Here is a 15,715-nt window from a genome sequence, read left to right as displayed (position 1 = left end):
ATTAAATATTCCTTTCTTCAATAGTATTTACAATTAGATTCCTTCCTGGAAATTGTATTTAAATAATTTTAAAATGATTTAGTTCTTGGATAAAATAATAAAACGTCATTTAAGTGAGCTTCAAATGCTATTCACGTCTACTTGCTCTCATTTTTTTTCTGAGCATCTACTTAAAGGAGAAAGCTAAATAACAGACCACAGATCTCTGTTCCCCATCAGAGAACTCAGTTCAACCTAAAGGAACACAAAGCTCTCACTTAAGGCTGGGAGAAGACAGTATCTCTGAGTTGTCAGGTTTAAAAAGTCATCTCAGGAGGAACACTGGGTATCAATCAAAATGGCTGCAGCTTGAATCATCTCTAACCATAAATTGTAACTGAGCTAAAATGATTTCTAAATATAACACATTTTACTTCTAGATAGTACTTGGCAGTTAAGTAACTGGAAAGTCAACAAACTCCCAAGAAACCAGAGAAAATGAACTTTTTTTAAAGCTCACCATTTATCAACTACAGGAGGCCCAGAAGATGCCAGACGCTGGAGGCCCGGCCTCCAACGCAGCCCTGCAGAGGCAAACTCTGAACAAGACTTCTCCAGGAACTGCTCTCACGCAGCACAGCAGCTCTAAATGACAAGCAGTGACCTCCCTGGAGGAGAAGCTGGAGTCAACAGCTACAGGAGTGTGTGATCTAGAAAGATGAAACCCAACTCGACACCAGGGCTGCCACGCCAGTTACATAATTATAATCACAACCTACTGAAACTCTAAGTATCAAACAACAGTTGTTTAAAATATTTCAAGAGCGACAGAATCCCCCCTCCGAAAAAAAATCCAAATGCATCCCAAAAGTAATTAGCATAGAATATAATTTAATCTGCAGGCCTAACCTCTCTGAAATAAAGTGGAATCCTCCAATTTAGTCAAATTACAACAGAAATGCTACTTTATAACAAAGGAGCTACAGCACAGCACCCTGAATTTCATGGGAGAACAAAAATGTAGTGTCAATATGTTCACAACACAGCTCAATCCACAAAATAATGAGATACTTAAAATGACTGTTTTTAGGTTTCAATCTGTTTCGCCAGAAACAATGTCCAAACTACACTGATGCAAATCAGTGTGCGCAACTCCGCCTCCATGGAAACAACTCCCAGGTCTTATCTTCTGCTTTACCTTTCAGCGCTGACTTAGGGTAAACTGATCTGTGCCTGTGCCAGAAGTCAGCTGGGAACACAGAACCAGAGAAGGGATCTGGAAGAACCAAATTCACGAATGACAACGCTGACGTCATAGTTCAGCTCCCAGCAGAGTGCAGGGTAGTCTGTGAAGAAACAGTGCATCTTTGGGGATGTTAAACCACTACTCATTTAGTAATGGGTATAAGACACAAAAAGCCCTTACTCAAAACAAGGGAAGGGGGGAAAAGGCGGGGGGGGGGGGGGGGGGGAGAAAGAGAGAGGGAGAAAGCCACATTAACAACCTTTCCCTAGACGAAATATGAAAAATACACAGTGCATATACCACAAACAATCATAACTTCTAAACCATGGAAATATTTCATAGTGTTGTTAAAAGTACTATTTTTTAAAAATATGGTTAGCTACGTCTCTAAATAAGAACACAGTCTCATTCCCATCTTAAATCTTTCTCCCACCGTGTGCCATCACGTCCAAAAAAGAGCACACAATATAGATTTAGTTCTTCACTAAAAACTACCTGGCATTGCCAAACCATGCCTAATTTTTAAGCAATTCTGAATATAATAGGGTGGGACTCAGGCAAGCTACTGGAATTTTTATGTGAGAGGGGGAAAAGTGCTTTTATCTAATGATGTAATATAAACTAATAAAAAAGATTATAAAATTTTGATTTACTTAGAGCTATTAAGAACAGCTGGTGTGTGGACTGTTCACATGTTTCATCTCTTGACATAACTTAAAATACAACTAGTAATACAAACTTCTATAAAGTTTAGACACAATTTACTAAAATCCTTTGATTCAGGACACTTAAGTATCTGATTCCTGGATTCCTAATGTTTCCCATGAAATTTAAGATTATGACATCCTTAGAAAATAAGTGACCCTCAAAGCCTCTCCAGAGCACAAAAGTACAAGGACATTCTCTCTCCTTTACCATTCATGTGGCTTAAAATAGCCATTCACCCAAGATGGATTTTTTTTTTTAATTTAAACAGTAAACAATTTTGCCAACAAACATTTTAAAAAGGAGATCGTATTGAGTTAAAATGCAAACATACCGGTTTTATCTGTAAATCTAAACTGTTAAAAGAGATCATCTCACATCTCCACCACAAATATCTTTGATAGAACATCACTACCCCCTTGTGGATTCACAATAAAAAAATCTTTATCTTCAATCTTCACTTTTTAAATGTTTCAGTCTGCTGAACTTCCATTAAAGTTTACATTCTCTTCACTAAGGGTTATTTATTTCAATTACTTTTTAAAAGACAAAAAACACTTAGCATTTTAAAATAACCAATCCCATGAACTTCTTAATCTTCTAAGCATCCCCATTTCTGGGAGTGCTCTTCATACAATAAGTATATTTGCCGATTTTAACATGGTAACCATACCAACATCCCATTTTTTCCTTAGGATATCTGAATTTACACTTACAGTCATCTTTTTGAGATTATTTTTTAAAAATAAACAGGTAATTTCTTCACTATTGCATCTTTTCTTTCTATTTGATAATTTCCCACTTTGTACCAATCTCTTTTTATTGCTTCCAAATGGTTTGATATCCACGTGCCCCAGAAAACCAGTGGGGCACATACATCCTCAAGAATAACTTTTCAGATAAGAATTAAAAACCAAATCTAAGTTTTAAAAAAGACTAATTCTTGATTGTATTGCTGTACCCTCAGAAATGCTTTCTGGCAATCTAAACCAACCCTGATGAAGGGAAAAAAAGATAGCACCTGTTTTTCAAAACTAGAAAAAAAGGCTTCGTTTTCTTTCTATTTTTTTTTTTAGTTGCAAGAGTACCTCTGGTTGTATCTGCATATCATTCTACTATAACACAGATACATGCTGTTAAATGTGTACTATGAAAAAGATTAAATCAACTTAAATATCTGGTTTATCTCTTGTTACAGACACTAGATTTAGCTGAACGTATGAACCATCTCCCCAGTGACGTGCAGGCCACAGAGAGAAGGTCCGAGTTCTGATGAGTCAGACTGCCTTTTTGGGGAGTTAGCGCCCCATTTTCTCACAGATGTCGGACACAAAAGTAGGGAGACAGTAATTCACGATCACCATGAGAAGACAAATTCCAGCATTCACTCTATGGGTCAGGTGGAAATAAAGGAGGAAAAATCATCCACTTTGAAACTGTTTTTAAGTGACTAAATACATGCTCTTAGCTGGTGGTAACTGATAAGGAACGATGGGAGAGACAGGCAGAGTCTATTAAATGACTGAACGTTCTATGTCACCTGCCAACCCCACCAAAGCCTGTCTATGCAAAAAGGAGCAACGGACAACGTGTCCAAAGCTAGCAGCTGAGCCGCAGAGGCGGGGTGGTCAGAGCTGGCCTTCCTGGTTTCCTTTTTGGGGATTTTGTTATGACTGCTGTTTTTAGATTTCGGAAAGGGGGGAGAATGGGATGGGGGGTATTTTGCATGACATTAGGAAGTGAGTTCAGGGGTGAGATTAATGCCACTTAATTAACATCCAGGTGGTAACACGTTTAAAACTGTTCAGAAGTCAGCCCCAAACATTTACTTGAAGGCATGCCACTGTGTGCATTTGTAACTACAAAACCATACTGCAGAGAGCAGAGTGAGAATCCAGCCCCAAACCAGCACATCCTCCTCCCTTGCAGTCACCCTCAGAAAAGGATACATACAGTCTCAGAAAGGCATACATTACATGTCTTGAAGGGCCTGGCTAAATCTGAAAAAAATAAATAAAATGTGGCTGCACTTTGCCAAACGAGCAAGGGACTCATGTAGAAGAGGATATGCAACTCTATCAAGAATGAGCAAAGCTCTGGGGTGAACGTAGAAGGGCCACTTCAAAAATACCTCTGGCCATTCCAGCTTATGATATGTCAATCGGCCGAAAGTAAATGAACAACCCTTTTTTAAAAAAAGTGCAAAGGGAAGTAATGTGGCTGACACTTGGCCCCTCTTTGCAGTTGGGGTACATAATATTTCTTTTTTAGTCCAGGGTAATGAACTAGAAAATGCTCAGGAAGCATTACCAATCTTTACACAAGGAGGCCCATGACCTTCTACAAGCAATGGCGTTCAAAGCAGAAAGATGCAACAGAACCTTAGAAATACACAGCCAGCATACTGATGGGGGAAAAAAAAAAAAACCACCCGTTACTTTGTCCCACCACATAAAATATCGAGGACAACTGTCTACTGTCAATACATAGAGAAATACTCTCCTTACAAATACATGACCAATATCACGGGATGGAAGACCATCTATACGTCTACAAGTCCCTCTCTCTAAGGACAGAATGGTAACACACCTTAACCACAGGGCTGAGAGCCACGACATCCATGGATGGCACAAAACACAGGGATCGAACAGAGTCTGATCAACTATATCCTGAACCTGACTAGGTATTCAGAAAATACTTAAAAAGAAAAGAAAGACAGATCACACACTATCATCTGGAACAGGGGGTGAATGACTGTGCGCACTCTTACCCATGTTCTATGGACAGAGAAGCAGAGCCAGAACACTCTTACCCTCACCCTCAAAGACATCAAAGGTTAGAGACAGTACTACACCAGGCAGGGTAACATTAGAAGACCCCACACGGCCTTATGAAGGCCCCAAATGAAGTATCAATAGCATATTTGCCAGCTCTGGCTCTGCCCAAAGAAATGTATCGTTATCAAGCCAAAGAAACAGAAGGAAGCTGACTAAATGCAGCAAAAACAAAAATTTCCAAAATCCTACATGGGGAGGCCCAGGCGCCGGAAAGACACAGTGTTTCACAAAGGATGCTATCCAGTTAAAATACTACCATCACCCCTTACCATGTGGCCTAAATCCCACTCCATCTCCCTACAAGACATAACACTGCCTCTCACTACAGGACAGAAAGAGTGATGGGCATCCTTCTTTATTGAAAGACAGAAAGGCTATACATACAGTAGATCTACAAATTTTTTTTTATAATAATGGTGAGAAAGGCAATAAAGAAACCTCATGGGAAGAAAGGGAGGTAAGATTTAAGTCATCTAGAACATCAAAAAAAAAAAAGGACATGGTTAAGTGATTCTAGAAGATACAGAACATTTTAGAAAATGACCTGTTATCATGAAAATACAACAGACACACACATCACCTGTCATCACAAAAAATAACCAGTCACATATTCACACAGATAAAGGACAAGGCCAAACCCCATGCTACAACAGTCTTAAACACAAGCTCTTCTTAAGAGTGCAATACTAGCAGAATTGGTTTCTACAGACACTGGAGAGGAGAAATCTGATTTAACACAGGAGGAAAAGAAAAAGTGCATTTCAGGTTAATTTTTTATTTTTGCTGTCATCATTATGTATACCAAACTTACACCCCAAAATACTCTGAGGCTATTTACCAAAATAAAGAAAAAACGCAAATAACAGTACCACTAAAAAGTGTAAAGAATTAAAAGTCACATAATAAACAAAAGCAGTGATAGTATACCAGATACCTCGCCTAAGAATGGTCACTACAATTAGGCGTAAAATTTAGATACAACACTTCCTGGCAGCAAAAATGGAACAGCAGCTCACACAGTCCTTACTAGCTGATAATATGAAATATACTAGTGGATCATAAGAGAAAATTATTTCTCTACCACTTCCTTCTATAAAGGAAGTATTTGATTTCATGTTCTATACAATACCTACTGTGCTGCTGTTCAAATGTTATACAAGCATCCCCATCAACAATGTATCTAAATGACCTAAAAGCTATACCTAGACATTCAGAAAGTTGACTACTTTTTTCTACACACACACCCACACACACACAGACCCACACACACACCCCACACACACAGTCTGAAGGAAAGCTGTTAAGTGCCTCTCCTAGTCTGCCCTCCACCCTCTCCACCACCCTGACTCCTGCAGGGACGGAGAAAAGCTCAATGGGATGGCACACTATCAGAGTATCTCTTTGTAAGACTACAATCCAAACAAAGTTCAGAAAAGAACTCCTTACACCAATAGAGCACAAGATACACTGAAATGTCACTTGCCCTAAAAGGCTAACAAGACCCCTACTGTCTCAAGCAGAGTCACATAACCCCCCCCCCCCCCAACACCCACACACACACCTAACACAAGCTCAGTGAAGGTCTCCAGGACGAATGTGCTCCGTGGTGGGAACATGGATGTAAAAACAACTTCTCTCCAAAAGGCCAAATTCAAAGGTCCCACAAAGGAGGCAACAGGCACAACAGGAGGGGAAGGAAGAGAACATGAGAATCACCTTCTGCCGCTTTTTCGTAAACAAATTAAAAAGAAGTACAGTTGCACACAAAGATGTATTTCCCCAAAACTCAGGAAATGGGAAACAAAGAATGGCCCAGAGGAATCAGGAAAGGAAGAAATGTTAAGCTAGAAGATGGGCCAAATGAGAAGCGGCCAGAAAGAAATATAACCCCACCAGGCAAAGGGGCCACACCCAGCACAAACAGAGAGCTAAAACAATGCCATCTGACTCTAAAGAATAGGTTATTCTAAGAGGAAGCCCTAAAAACTAAAAATATGGGAAAATGTGGATAAGCAGGATATATAAAGATGTCTCAAAGAGGAGGCAAGAGCAACCCTACTCTTTTGAAAAGGAAAATGTGACCCAATCTGACCTTGAGTAGAGGTTGCTGCGTACACGCCAACATTCTGAATCCACTGAACAATGAGCTGGAGAAACCCAACATTTCCCAGACACGGAATAAGTCAGGTCTTCAAAAAGGCCAGGGAAGAGATGTCCCATGGGTCACCCAACCTCGTCCATAAAGCTGGGGGGTAAGGGGTGCTCTAACAGAAAGATATAAAAAAAGAAAAGTCATTAAGAGAACAGAACCCATCTAGCCTGACCCAGTGCACTGGAAGGGTAAGAGGAAAAAGCTGATCTCCAATAATCTACAGGAACAGGTGACCCAGAAAGCACAACTGCATCAAAGTCAAAGAAAGGAATCTAACTTTGCACACTAACCTCAAGTTTGTTCCTCTAACCTTTACCATTTCCCTTCTACTGCCCACAGAATGGAGCACCCTGGTGGGCAGGAAAAATTCCAAAAGGCAGCCAGTGGAACGGGAAGGGCTGAGGGCTCTGCTGGGAACATGCCAACATATACAGCAGGTAGTCAATGCTTATTTTCCCGGGTTCATTAAAATACACCATTTCATCAACTGAATTTAGATGCAGGCAGAATAGAAATAGCATAAAAACTTCTAAAAACCGAAAAAAGAAAAAAGAGAGAGGAGATTGGGGTCAAAAGCACAACTTTCTGACAATGGGTATGATGCCCACTGGATAACTCAACACAGACTGAGCGGCGAAGCCGTGCCATCAACGACTGATGCTGAGCGATCCTCCAGGTAATTGGGTCCGGACTCAGTCACCCAGGTGGACAGTCTCCTCGCTAGGAAAGCGCTTCGATGTCCAACAGCGCAGTCTTGTCAGCGCTTGTGGGGGAGGATGCGGCTCCACACTCAGCCTGTCCCAAAGTAAGATGGGCTGCTGAGGGAGGCAGCCAGCGATGGTTCCGGCGACGGGAGGTCGGGGAGGGGGCCCTGAGCCAAGGGGAAACGGCCAAATACACACACTGTGATGCTCAGAGAAAACCTGGACAATCACCCCCTACCTTTTCACAAGGCTTCACAGGCCTTCCCAAAGGTACCTTCTCCTAACGTGCACAGCCTCTCAATTATTTAAATGGCCAAAATAAAACAGTGACATATTTATGGACATTCATTCCTAGTTCTGTCACAGAAACACATATTCTTCTCACCAGCTCCTATCCTTTGCCCGAAATACATGAAATCTCTCTCTCCTACACGGCAGTAAAGAAGTCAAGACAAGAACTTTTCACCCCGTGAAGAAACACGCAGAGAAGACCACCCCTAAGTTCAGAATGCCTGAGTTTCGGTGCTCGCGGGCAAGCCCTCTACACTTGTGTACTCAGGGACTTGGTGAGCACTCAGGATGTTATTCTGCTTATTCAGTACAGTACAAATGACAAAGGAAAGAGTGGTAGGAATTGGCCATTTATCAATGAGCCCTCTGATTCCTCTAAGCCGGAAGAGTTATCCAGAAGAGTGATATACAGCTACATCCTTACATACCAAGGTCCCCATATACACCCAAAACGTATAGACAATCATCTAACCCTCCCGACGTCCTGTGTCTATGCAATGGATGTGATTTCACCTATAAAAATATGCCTGCGTGTGTGTATATACATAAACAAATGCATAGCATAATTTTTTGCCAAAAGAGAACCCAAGCAGCAAAAAAGAAATAGAAAGCATCTAAATTTCCCCTTCACCTGAAACCAATAAGACTGAAAGAAATGTTTGGATCCCACGAGAGACAACACCGGGGCCCAAGGAAGGTTCTAGTACAACAAGGAGCACACTAGCAACCTCTTCCCGAATGGCACGTGGGCGACATGGGTGTCTACACTCCCTTTTCTGGATGGAAAGGCATATGGCTTCTTCTTACCCAGCCAACATGAATACAATTTAAGAAAATTAGAAAAAGTCAAGGTAACAGGCTCACTAAATATGGCTGACTGGGAAACAGAAGCCATAAGGAGGATATGAGTTCTCTTAAAAAAGAAATGGGAAGTTTATTTCCAGGGAAGGTTCAAAGTCTCTTGAATGTAGGATGTACCAAGTCTGGTTCTCACTGCACAGAAGACAGTAATCCGAACACCAAAAGCCAAGGGCACATGAACCTCTTGGTGGGGGGGGGGTGGGGGGGGGGGGGGGAGTGTCAACTGATGAATGCTGCCCCCACCTAAGAGCAAGAGTAAACCGGAAGCAAAACTAGACCCCTGTTTCCCTCAGACACAGGCCTCCTTGCCGGGCCCCCTTCTTACTCGAGTATTAGGCACAAGGGAAGCCCTGCCCTACATCTGATGGGGCAGCCACCCTGACCCAGACGAGGAAGTCCAAGGAGAGAGTCGTGTCGGGGAGATAGACAAATGGGGAAAGGAGCAATGGAATGTCCAGTTCCTCCCAAAAGAGAGAGAGAGGGCAACTCAAAGGGTATTCAGGAAATGAGCTCACCCTAACCCAGGAAAGTGTGCGGACAGCGAGCATGATCCGTAAGAAGTATCCGCTTTCCTATTTGGAAATGACTTCAGAGCTGCACAGGCCCCCACTACCCACCGGGCGAGGGAAGAGGAACGTGGGGAGCCCGGGTCCCCTTGTCCTGGCAAAAGGGTCAATAGATGGTGTGCAGAGGCCCCGAAAGATCCCACAGAAGATGAGAGGCTGAGACGGACCCCTCCGCCCGAGGAGGACCAGGGTCACAGAAGGTAAAGGGCAAGGGAGTACGGAGATGCTCACTTGCCACAGACACGGAGACCCCACCCTCCCGGCCGCGAGGGGTGCAAGGGCAAGGGTCGGACGGGAGCGGCGGCCAGGGGCGGGGATGCTGCGCAGGCCCCCTCCCAGCAAGGGCGGGGGGAGGGGGTCACACGAGGCCCTCCTGCCCGGGGACGCTCAGCAGGAGGGGGTCCCCCTGGCGGGGACCAGCGCGGGGACCCCGGCGGCTCCGGGGTGAGGCTGGACGGAGGCAGCCCGGCCCCGCCGCCCAGAGCCAGGGGCGGCGAGGCTGAGCGCCGGCCGAGCCCCGACGGGCGCCGGCCCGGGGCAGCGGGGCGCGGGGCTGGCGGGGGCCTGAGGAGGATAAACTTTCCGCCCCGCGGCCCCCACCGGGCCCGGCGCGGGGGCCCGGGGGCGGCGGGGATGCCCGGCCCGGGTGGGGGAGGCGCCGGCCGTCCCTCCGCGGCTCCTCCTCCTCGCTGGGCCCGGCCCCCGCCCGCCGGCCCCCCGCCCCTCCGGCCCCAGCCCGCCCCCGGGTGGGGGTGTGCGGCGCCGCGCTCCGCCGCGCCGCGAGTCACCTCAGGACCCGGCCGCGCTCCGCCCCCCCACCCCCCACCGCCCCCTCCCCGGCCCGGGGCGCCTGCCCGCCGCCCGCCGCCCGCCACCCGCCGCCGCCGCGCCCCCGCGCTCCCGCCCGGCGCCGCGATGCCCCGGGTGTCCGGCGGGGCCGGGTCCCGCCGCCCGCCGCGCCGCCCCCGGCCCCACACGCGCCGGCTCTCACCTTCCGGCTTGTTTTCGGCAGCCATTTCCCCTCCGCGCGCCACATCCTCCTCCTCCTCGCGACCGGGACCCCGAGCGCGCGCCTCGTACCGCCGCCGCCGCCGCCGGCCCAGCCACCCCGCCGCCGCCGCGCACCCGCCCTGGCCCCGCCCCGCGGCCCACGCACTGCGCCCGTTGGGCCGCGCGGCTGCCACTCATCGCTCCCGCCACCAATCGCCCCGCACCAGGAGTCTCACTACTCTCCGGGAGGAGCGTCCTATCCATCCGGCCCATTGGCCGGTCACCACCCAACGGAATGAAAGGATTGGTCGAGAATCAACGCCCCCTCCCCACCCACTCCCAGGAAAGCCCGCCTCCCAGACCTAAACAAAGCTTTCCAGTGGCCAGGGCCCGAAAGAACTGCCCAATCAGGAAGGGGCCGACACGGGATATTTCCTCGAGGCCGAGACGTGGCGTCTGGATTGGGCGTTACTGCAGTGTTTCCCAGGCCGTCCAGACCAATCAAAGGGGGTTCCCGGAACTCGGGAGCGGCGAAGGGCGGCCCCGCCCCCGAGCGTGACCGTCATGAGAAAGGCGCTCGCTCATTGGCGCGCTGGGGCTTTTCCCGCGTGCTCCCGGGGCTGAAGGACGTTCCCGGGGAAGCCGCTGCCGGCGCGTGGGGTCCCGGTGGCTGTGGAGGACGCGGCGGGATCTCCGGGATCCCTCAGCCTGCCGCTTCCGGGGGGGGGCAGCGGGGACCGGGAGGCCTCGGGGCCGGCGTTGGCCGGGCGCCGCGCCCCCTCGGCCAGGCCCCGCCCCTCCCCGCCCCTCCCCCTCAGCCAGGCCCCGCCCCGCCCTCGCCGGCGCCCCGCCCCCTCGGCCAGGCCCCGCCCCCCTCGCGCGGGTGCCCGCCGCGGCCCGCCCCCGGTGTGCTCCGTTGTCCCCTTTTCTGGCGGCTTAAAATACCGAAACTTTATTTCGGTCACGTTGGCCACGTGCGCCGCAGAGCCGATGACTCACAGCCGCCCGTCCCGGGATGAGGCCGCCCCGGCCAGCGCGCTCGGCGGGCCACGCTCGCCTGGATGCCGGGCTCCGGGGGGCCCTGCCCAGCGCGCGCTCCGCCGTCCCCGCCGCGCCCGCGCCGCGTGCGAGGTGCCGAGAGAGCCCAGCGGCGGGCTCGGATCCGTCCAGGGGGGCACGGGCACCCGCGGCAGCGTCTCCGGTCGTCCGTCCCCGTCCGGGGCGCCCGCGCCCGCCGTGCGGTGACGCCTGGAGCCGGAGCGGGTGGCGCGGACGGACAGGCCCCTCCCGGGGAAACTCAGGACCGGTGCGCGCGGGCAGGTGGTGCCGGACACAAAGGAGAGGGCTGAAGTGGCCGGGTTCTTTTTCAAAAGGGAGAAAAGTTGAATGAGAAGCTACGCTCCCCCCTCTGCGTGGGTCCTCCTGCGGCTTGCAGTGAGACGCGTTCAGTCCTCTGCGCTTTATTCTGCCCTTTGCTCCCGTGGGTGACAGCTGGCAGCGGCGGCCAGAGGTCCTCGTCTGAGCATCTTGGCATCAAGATTGACTGTCACAGTGAATTTGGTGCCAGTCTTGACCACATGTGTTCTTTTCCTCGTCTTCACAAGTGAAAATTTCTCAAGTGTTTCGGAAGTAAAGATGTCCCAGAAGAGTGTTTTGCATTATGCACGAATTCTTCAACACACTTTCATTTTATGCGGGTCAAAAAATGCAAAATTTTAACAACGGGGGTACGATGTTTTATCGATCAGCATTCTTGATAGCACGTATGTTGACGATGTGTGTGGTGAAACGTTCTTAAAGTGCTGGTGGCATTGAAAATGAATGTAACCCTTTTGAAAGGCAATTTTACAGTATGAATCAAGAGCCATAAAAAGTCTGCATCTTTTGACCCAATAACCTTGCTTCTGGGAATCTATTCTAAGGAAATAACACTAAATGCCAAAAAAGCTATACGTGTGAAGGTATTCTTCACAGGATCACCGTATTTATTACAACAAAAAAAAATTGTGCTAATGCTGGATGTTTAATAAGTAAATTGTGTTATATCTACACAATAAAACATCACGGTAGTCGCAGACATTAGAAACAGAAAAGTTTACCCATTGCTAGTTGGGGGGTGGGGGAATTTTTCAAAATTATGGCATTCACTTGTTACATATGATGTGATTCTAGGTAGAAAAAACTGCATTTTGAAAAAAAGACTGATACAAAATACACCCAAGAAATGATGTTGGGAGGATTGTGAGTGTTTTTCTTATTATCTGTATTTCCTATAATATAGCTATACTGTTTCTATTATTAAAACATATACTTAAATTCACAAATAATTTTATGAAGGATTAACAAATACGAGAGACAGCAGGTCAAGGTGCAGTGGGACACAGGAGAAGGTAATGACTATCACCTGGGCCTCAAGTGCAGCCCATAAAGCTGTAAAACAGTGCTGCTCTTATCACTAATTTTTTGTTTTGAAAATTGTAGTTATCAAAAAAAAAAGTATGTTAACACGTAATGGGTTTCTATTTTTAATGAACTAATAAATTTTTTTGTATTTCTATACAGCACGTACACTATAGATAAACAAATCACAAAACAGAAGCTCTTTGGAGTCCTCAATTATTTTTAAGAGTGTAGTAAAGGTATCCCAAGACCAGTGAGTTTGAAAGCCTCTGGCTGGAAAATGAGATGATTTGGAGGGGACTGGTTGGCTGGTGTCTTAGACCATTCCAGATGATATAACAAAGTATCAAGGACTGTGTGCCTTATAGCAGCAGAAATTTACTTCCCACGATTGTGGAGGCAGGAAGTCGAAGATCAGGGAGCATCCTCACAAGACAGAGAGCAGAGAGGGGAAGCAAACTGTCTCGTGACTTTCAAAAGGGCACTAACCCCATCATGGCATGCCCCACCCCACCTCATCTCATCCTAATCACGTCGCAAAGTCTCTACCTCCTAATATCAGCACACAGGAGGGAAGGTTTCAACTCATGAATCTGGGAGGAAACACAAACATTCAGTCCATAACAGCTGGTGTTTGTCTTTGCTTGGGAGGATGACCAAGAGGTGGGTATTTCCAATAAGGGAAGTGGCCCGAGTTGCTAAAAGAGCCCAGTTAGAAAGGAGAGGAGTCAGAAGATGTGCTGGATACCCCACCCTCTGAAACCTTGGCCATTTTGGCCCTAATGTTCTTCAAGGACAGAATGTTACTGTCCAGGACCAGATGGACATAGGTAAATGTGGGAATATTAAATGGTTACTTTTTTACCTCAAAAATACTTGTAAAAGAGCATTGTTTCCTGGTCAACTTTCTGAAGTAAAGTGACTATTATTACTGCTGACAAAAGTAATAAAAGTGCTTTGACTTGCTTCCTTACATTCAAGTTTCTGAAGCTCCCTGTTACTGGATTGAGAGGAAAGCACGGACTGAACTGAACCCATCTGAGAGCTTAAGGACTCCTAAAAGGGAAACTCACCAACACAGGACAAGAAAGAAAAAATTATTCTATTTGCGCCTTCCTTAGGTTGGAGAGGGCTACATTGTGAAGAGTAATGATACCCAAAGGTCCGGCTTCCAAAAAGTTTCTCCCCTTGCCTTTCCTTTAATAATTTTTTAAATTTTGAGATCATTGTAGATTTGCCAGCAGTTGTAGGAAATAATATGGAGAGATCCTTTGTCCCCTTGCCTTTTCAAGATAAAACGTAATGAAAATTGGTGAGCTTCTTAGAACGAATCTTGCACTACTATTCCTTGTTTTCCCTATCCTGCAAACTCCATGTCCGTTCAGCAATTCTGTCAGCCATTGGAATCTCGGAATAACTACCATTAGTATGCAAGAGTAAAGACTTGTCAGATACTCCAAGTATAAGGAGATATCTGGGCCTACTAGGCCTGAATTTCAGCTCATTTGAAATATAATTTAAATATAAAATGCCTGATTTGTGGACCAGGAATCTGTTGAAATTTTGAAACGAATAAGTGGTTTCCCTTGTTCATTATTTACTGAAGTGTAGTAAGGCAGAATGGACAGTAGGTCCAAGAACCAACCACTTCTGGTGGTTTTGTTTTCCTTTTAGTATTAAAACCCAGAACAGAACATTAACCATCACAATAGGGGTTTCAACAGATGCTGTTTAATGGAATACTACTCAGCCATAAAAAAGAATGAAATTAAAAAAAAAAAAAAAGAATGAAATAATGCCATTTGAAGCAACATGGATGGACCTAGAGATTATCATACTAAGTGAGGTAAGTCAGAAAGAGAAAGACAAATATCATATGATATCGCTTATATGTTGAATCTAAAATATGATACAGGGACTTCCCTGGTGGTGCAGTGGTTAAGAACCCACCTGCCAATGTAGGGGCCACGGGTTCGATCCCTGATTCAGGAAGATCCCACATGCAGAGGAATAACTAAGCCCATGGGCCATGACTACTGAAGCCCACACGCGTAGAGCCTGTGCTCTGCAATGAGAAGCCACCAAAATGAGAAGCCTATGCACCGCAACGAAATGCACTGCAACGAAAAGTAACCCCGCTCACCGCAACTAGAGAAAGCCCATGCACAGCAACAAAGACCCAACACAGCCAAAAAATTTAAAATAATATATGATACAAATGAACTTACCTACAAAACAGAAACAGACTCACAGACATAGGGAACAGACTTGTGGTTGCCAAGGGGGAGGCGGGGTGAGGGAGGGATGGAAAGGGAGTTTGAGATTAGCAGATGCAAACTATTATATATAGAATGGATAAACAACAAGGTCCTACTGTACAGCACAGGGAACTATATTCAATATCCTGATACACCATAATGGAAAAGAATATGAAAAGGAATATATATATGTATAAGTGAATCATTTTGCTGTACAGCATAAATTAACACAACATTGTAAATCAACTATACTTCAGTAAAAACAGAGGTGTTGTTTAAACAATAGCTATAATCATAAAATCTTCCCACATCACCCAGCTATCGCATAAAACACACCTGAGTGCACCTGCTCTCCAGGGACCCTCCTTGGAGCTACAGTAAAACACCTTTGACAGAATGTGTCTCACCTTCATATCCTACTTCAAGAGTCAACCCAGTTTTTTCTAGACTTTCCCTCTAAAACTGGAGTCTTTCCCCTCCCTCTTAAGCCTTCTGGTATGACAGCCGGACACTTTCTTTCATTCATTCTGAGCTCAGGACCAAAGAAATGGCTTTTTTTTTTTTATCAGGGAAAATGTTAAAGAGCTGGGGTTTTGCTGGTTCAGATGAGCACTTCATGACTTCCAAAGTTAGCAGATCTAGGAGACCAGGATGCCACCTCGGCTTCCTGGGACCCAGAAAAACAGATTGAAAGTGGAGCCCCCCAAATCTCTATGGAACAAGGAC

The 15,715-nt window shown here is 46.4% G+C and overlaps 1 protein-coding gene across 9 annotated transcripts in view; it reads right to left on the bottom strand.

The window, feature by feature from the left end:
* CAMTA1 (calmodulin binding transcription activator 1) overlaps positions 1-10,467 on the bottom strand; it is an 869,135-nt gene extending 858,668 nt beyond the window's left edge. For all 9 annotated transcript variants that reach the window (XR_009047446.1, XM_057695058.1, XM_057695083.1 and 6 more), the window contains exon 1: positions 10,333-10,467. Coding sequence is in view for 8 of the 9 variants with exons in the window: in XM_057695058.1 (XP_057551041.1) it covers positions 10,333-10,377 (45 nt within the window). In the remaining variant the exon portion in view is untranslated. The remainder of the gene's footprint in view (positions 1-10,332) is intronic.
* Positions 10,468-15,715: the final 5,248 nt, after the last annotated feature.

Source organism: Hippopotamus amphibius, chromosome 1, assembly GCF_030028045.1.
Source record: "Hippopotamus amphibius kiboko isolate mHipAmp2 chromosome 1, mHipAmp2.hap2, whole genome shotgun sequence".
Lineage (NCBI taxonomy): Eukaryota > Metazoa > Chordata > Mammalia > Artiodactyla > Hippopotamidae > Hippopotamus > Hippopotamus amphibius.
The sequence above is the reverse complement of the archived record's forward strand: the minus strand, read 5'-3'. Positions and strand labels throughout refer to the sequence as shown.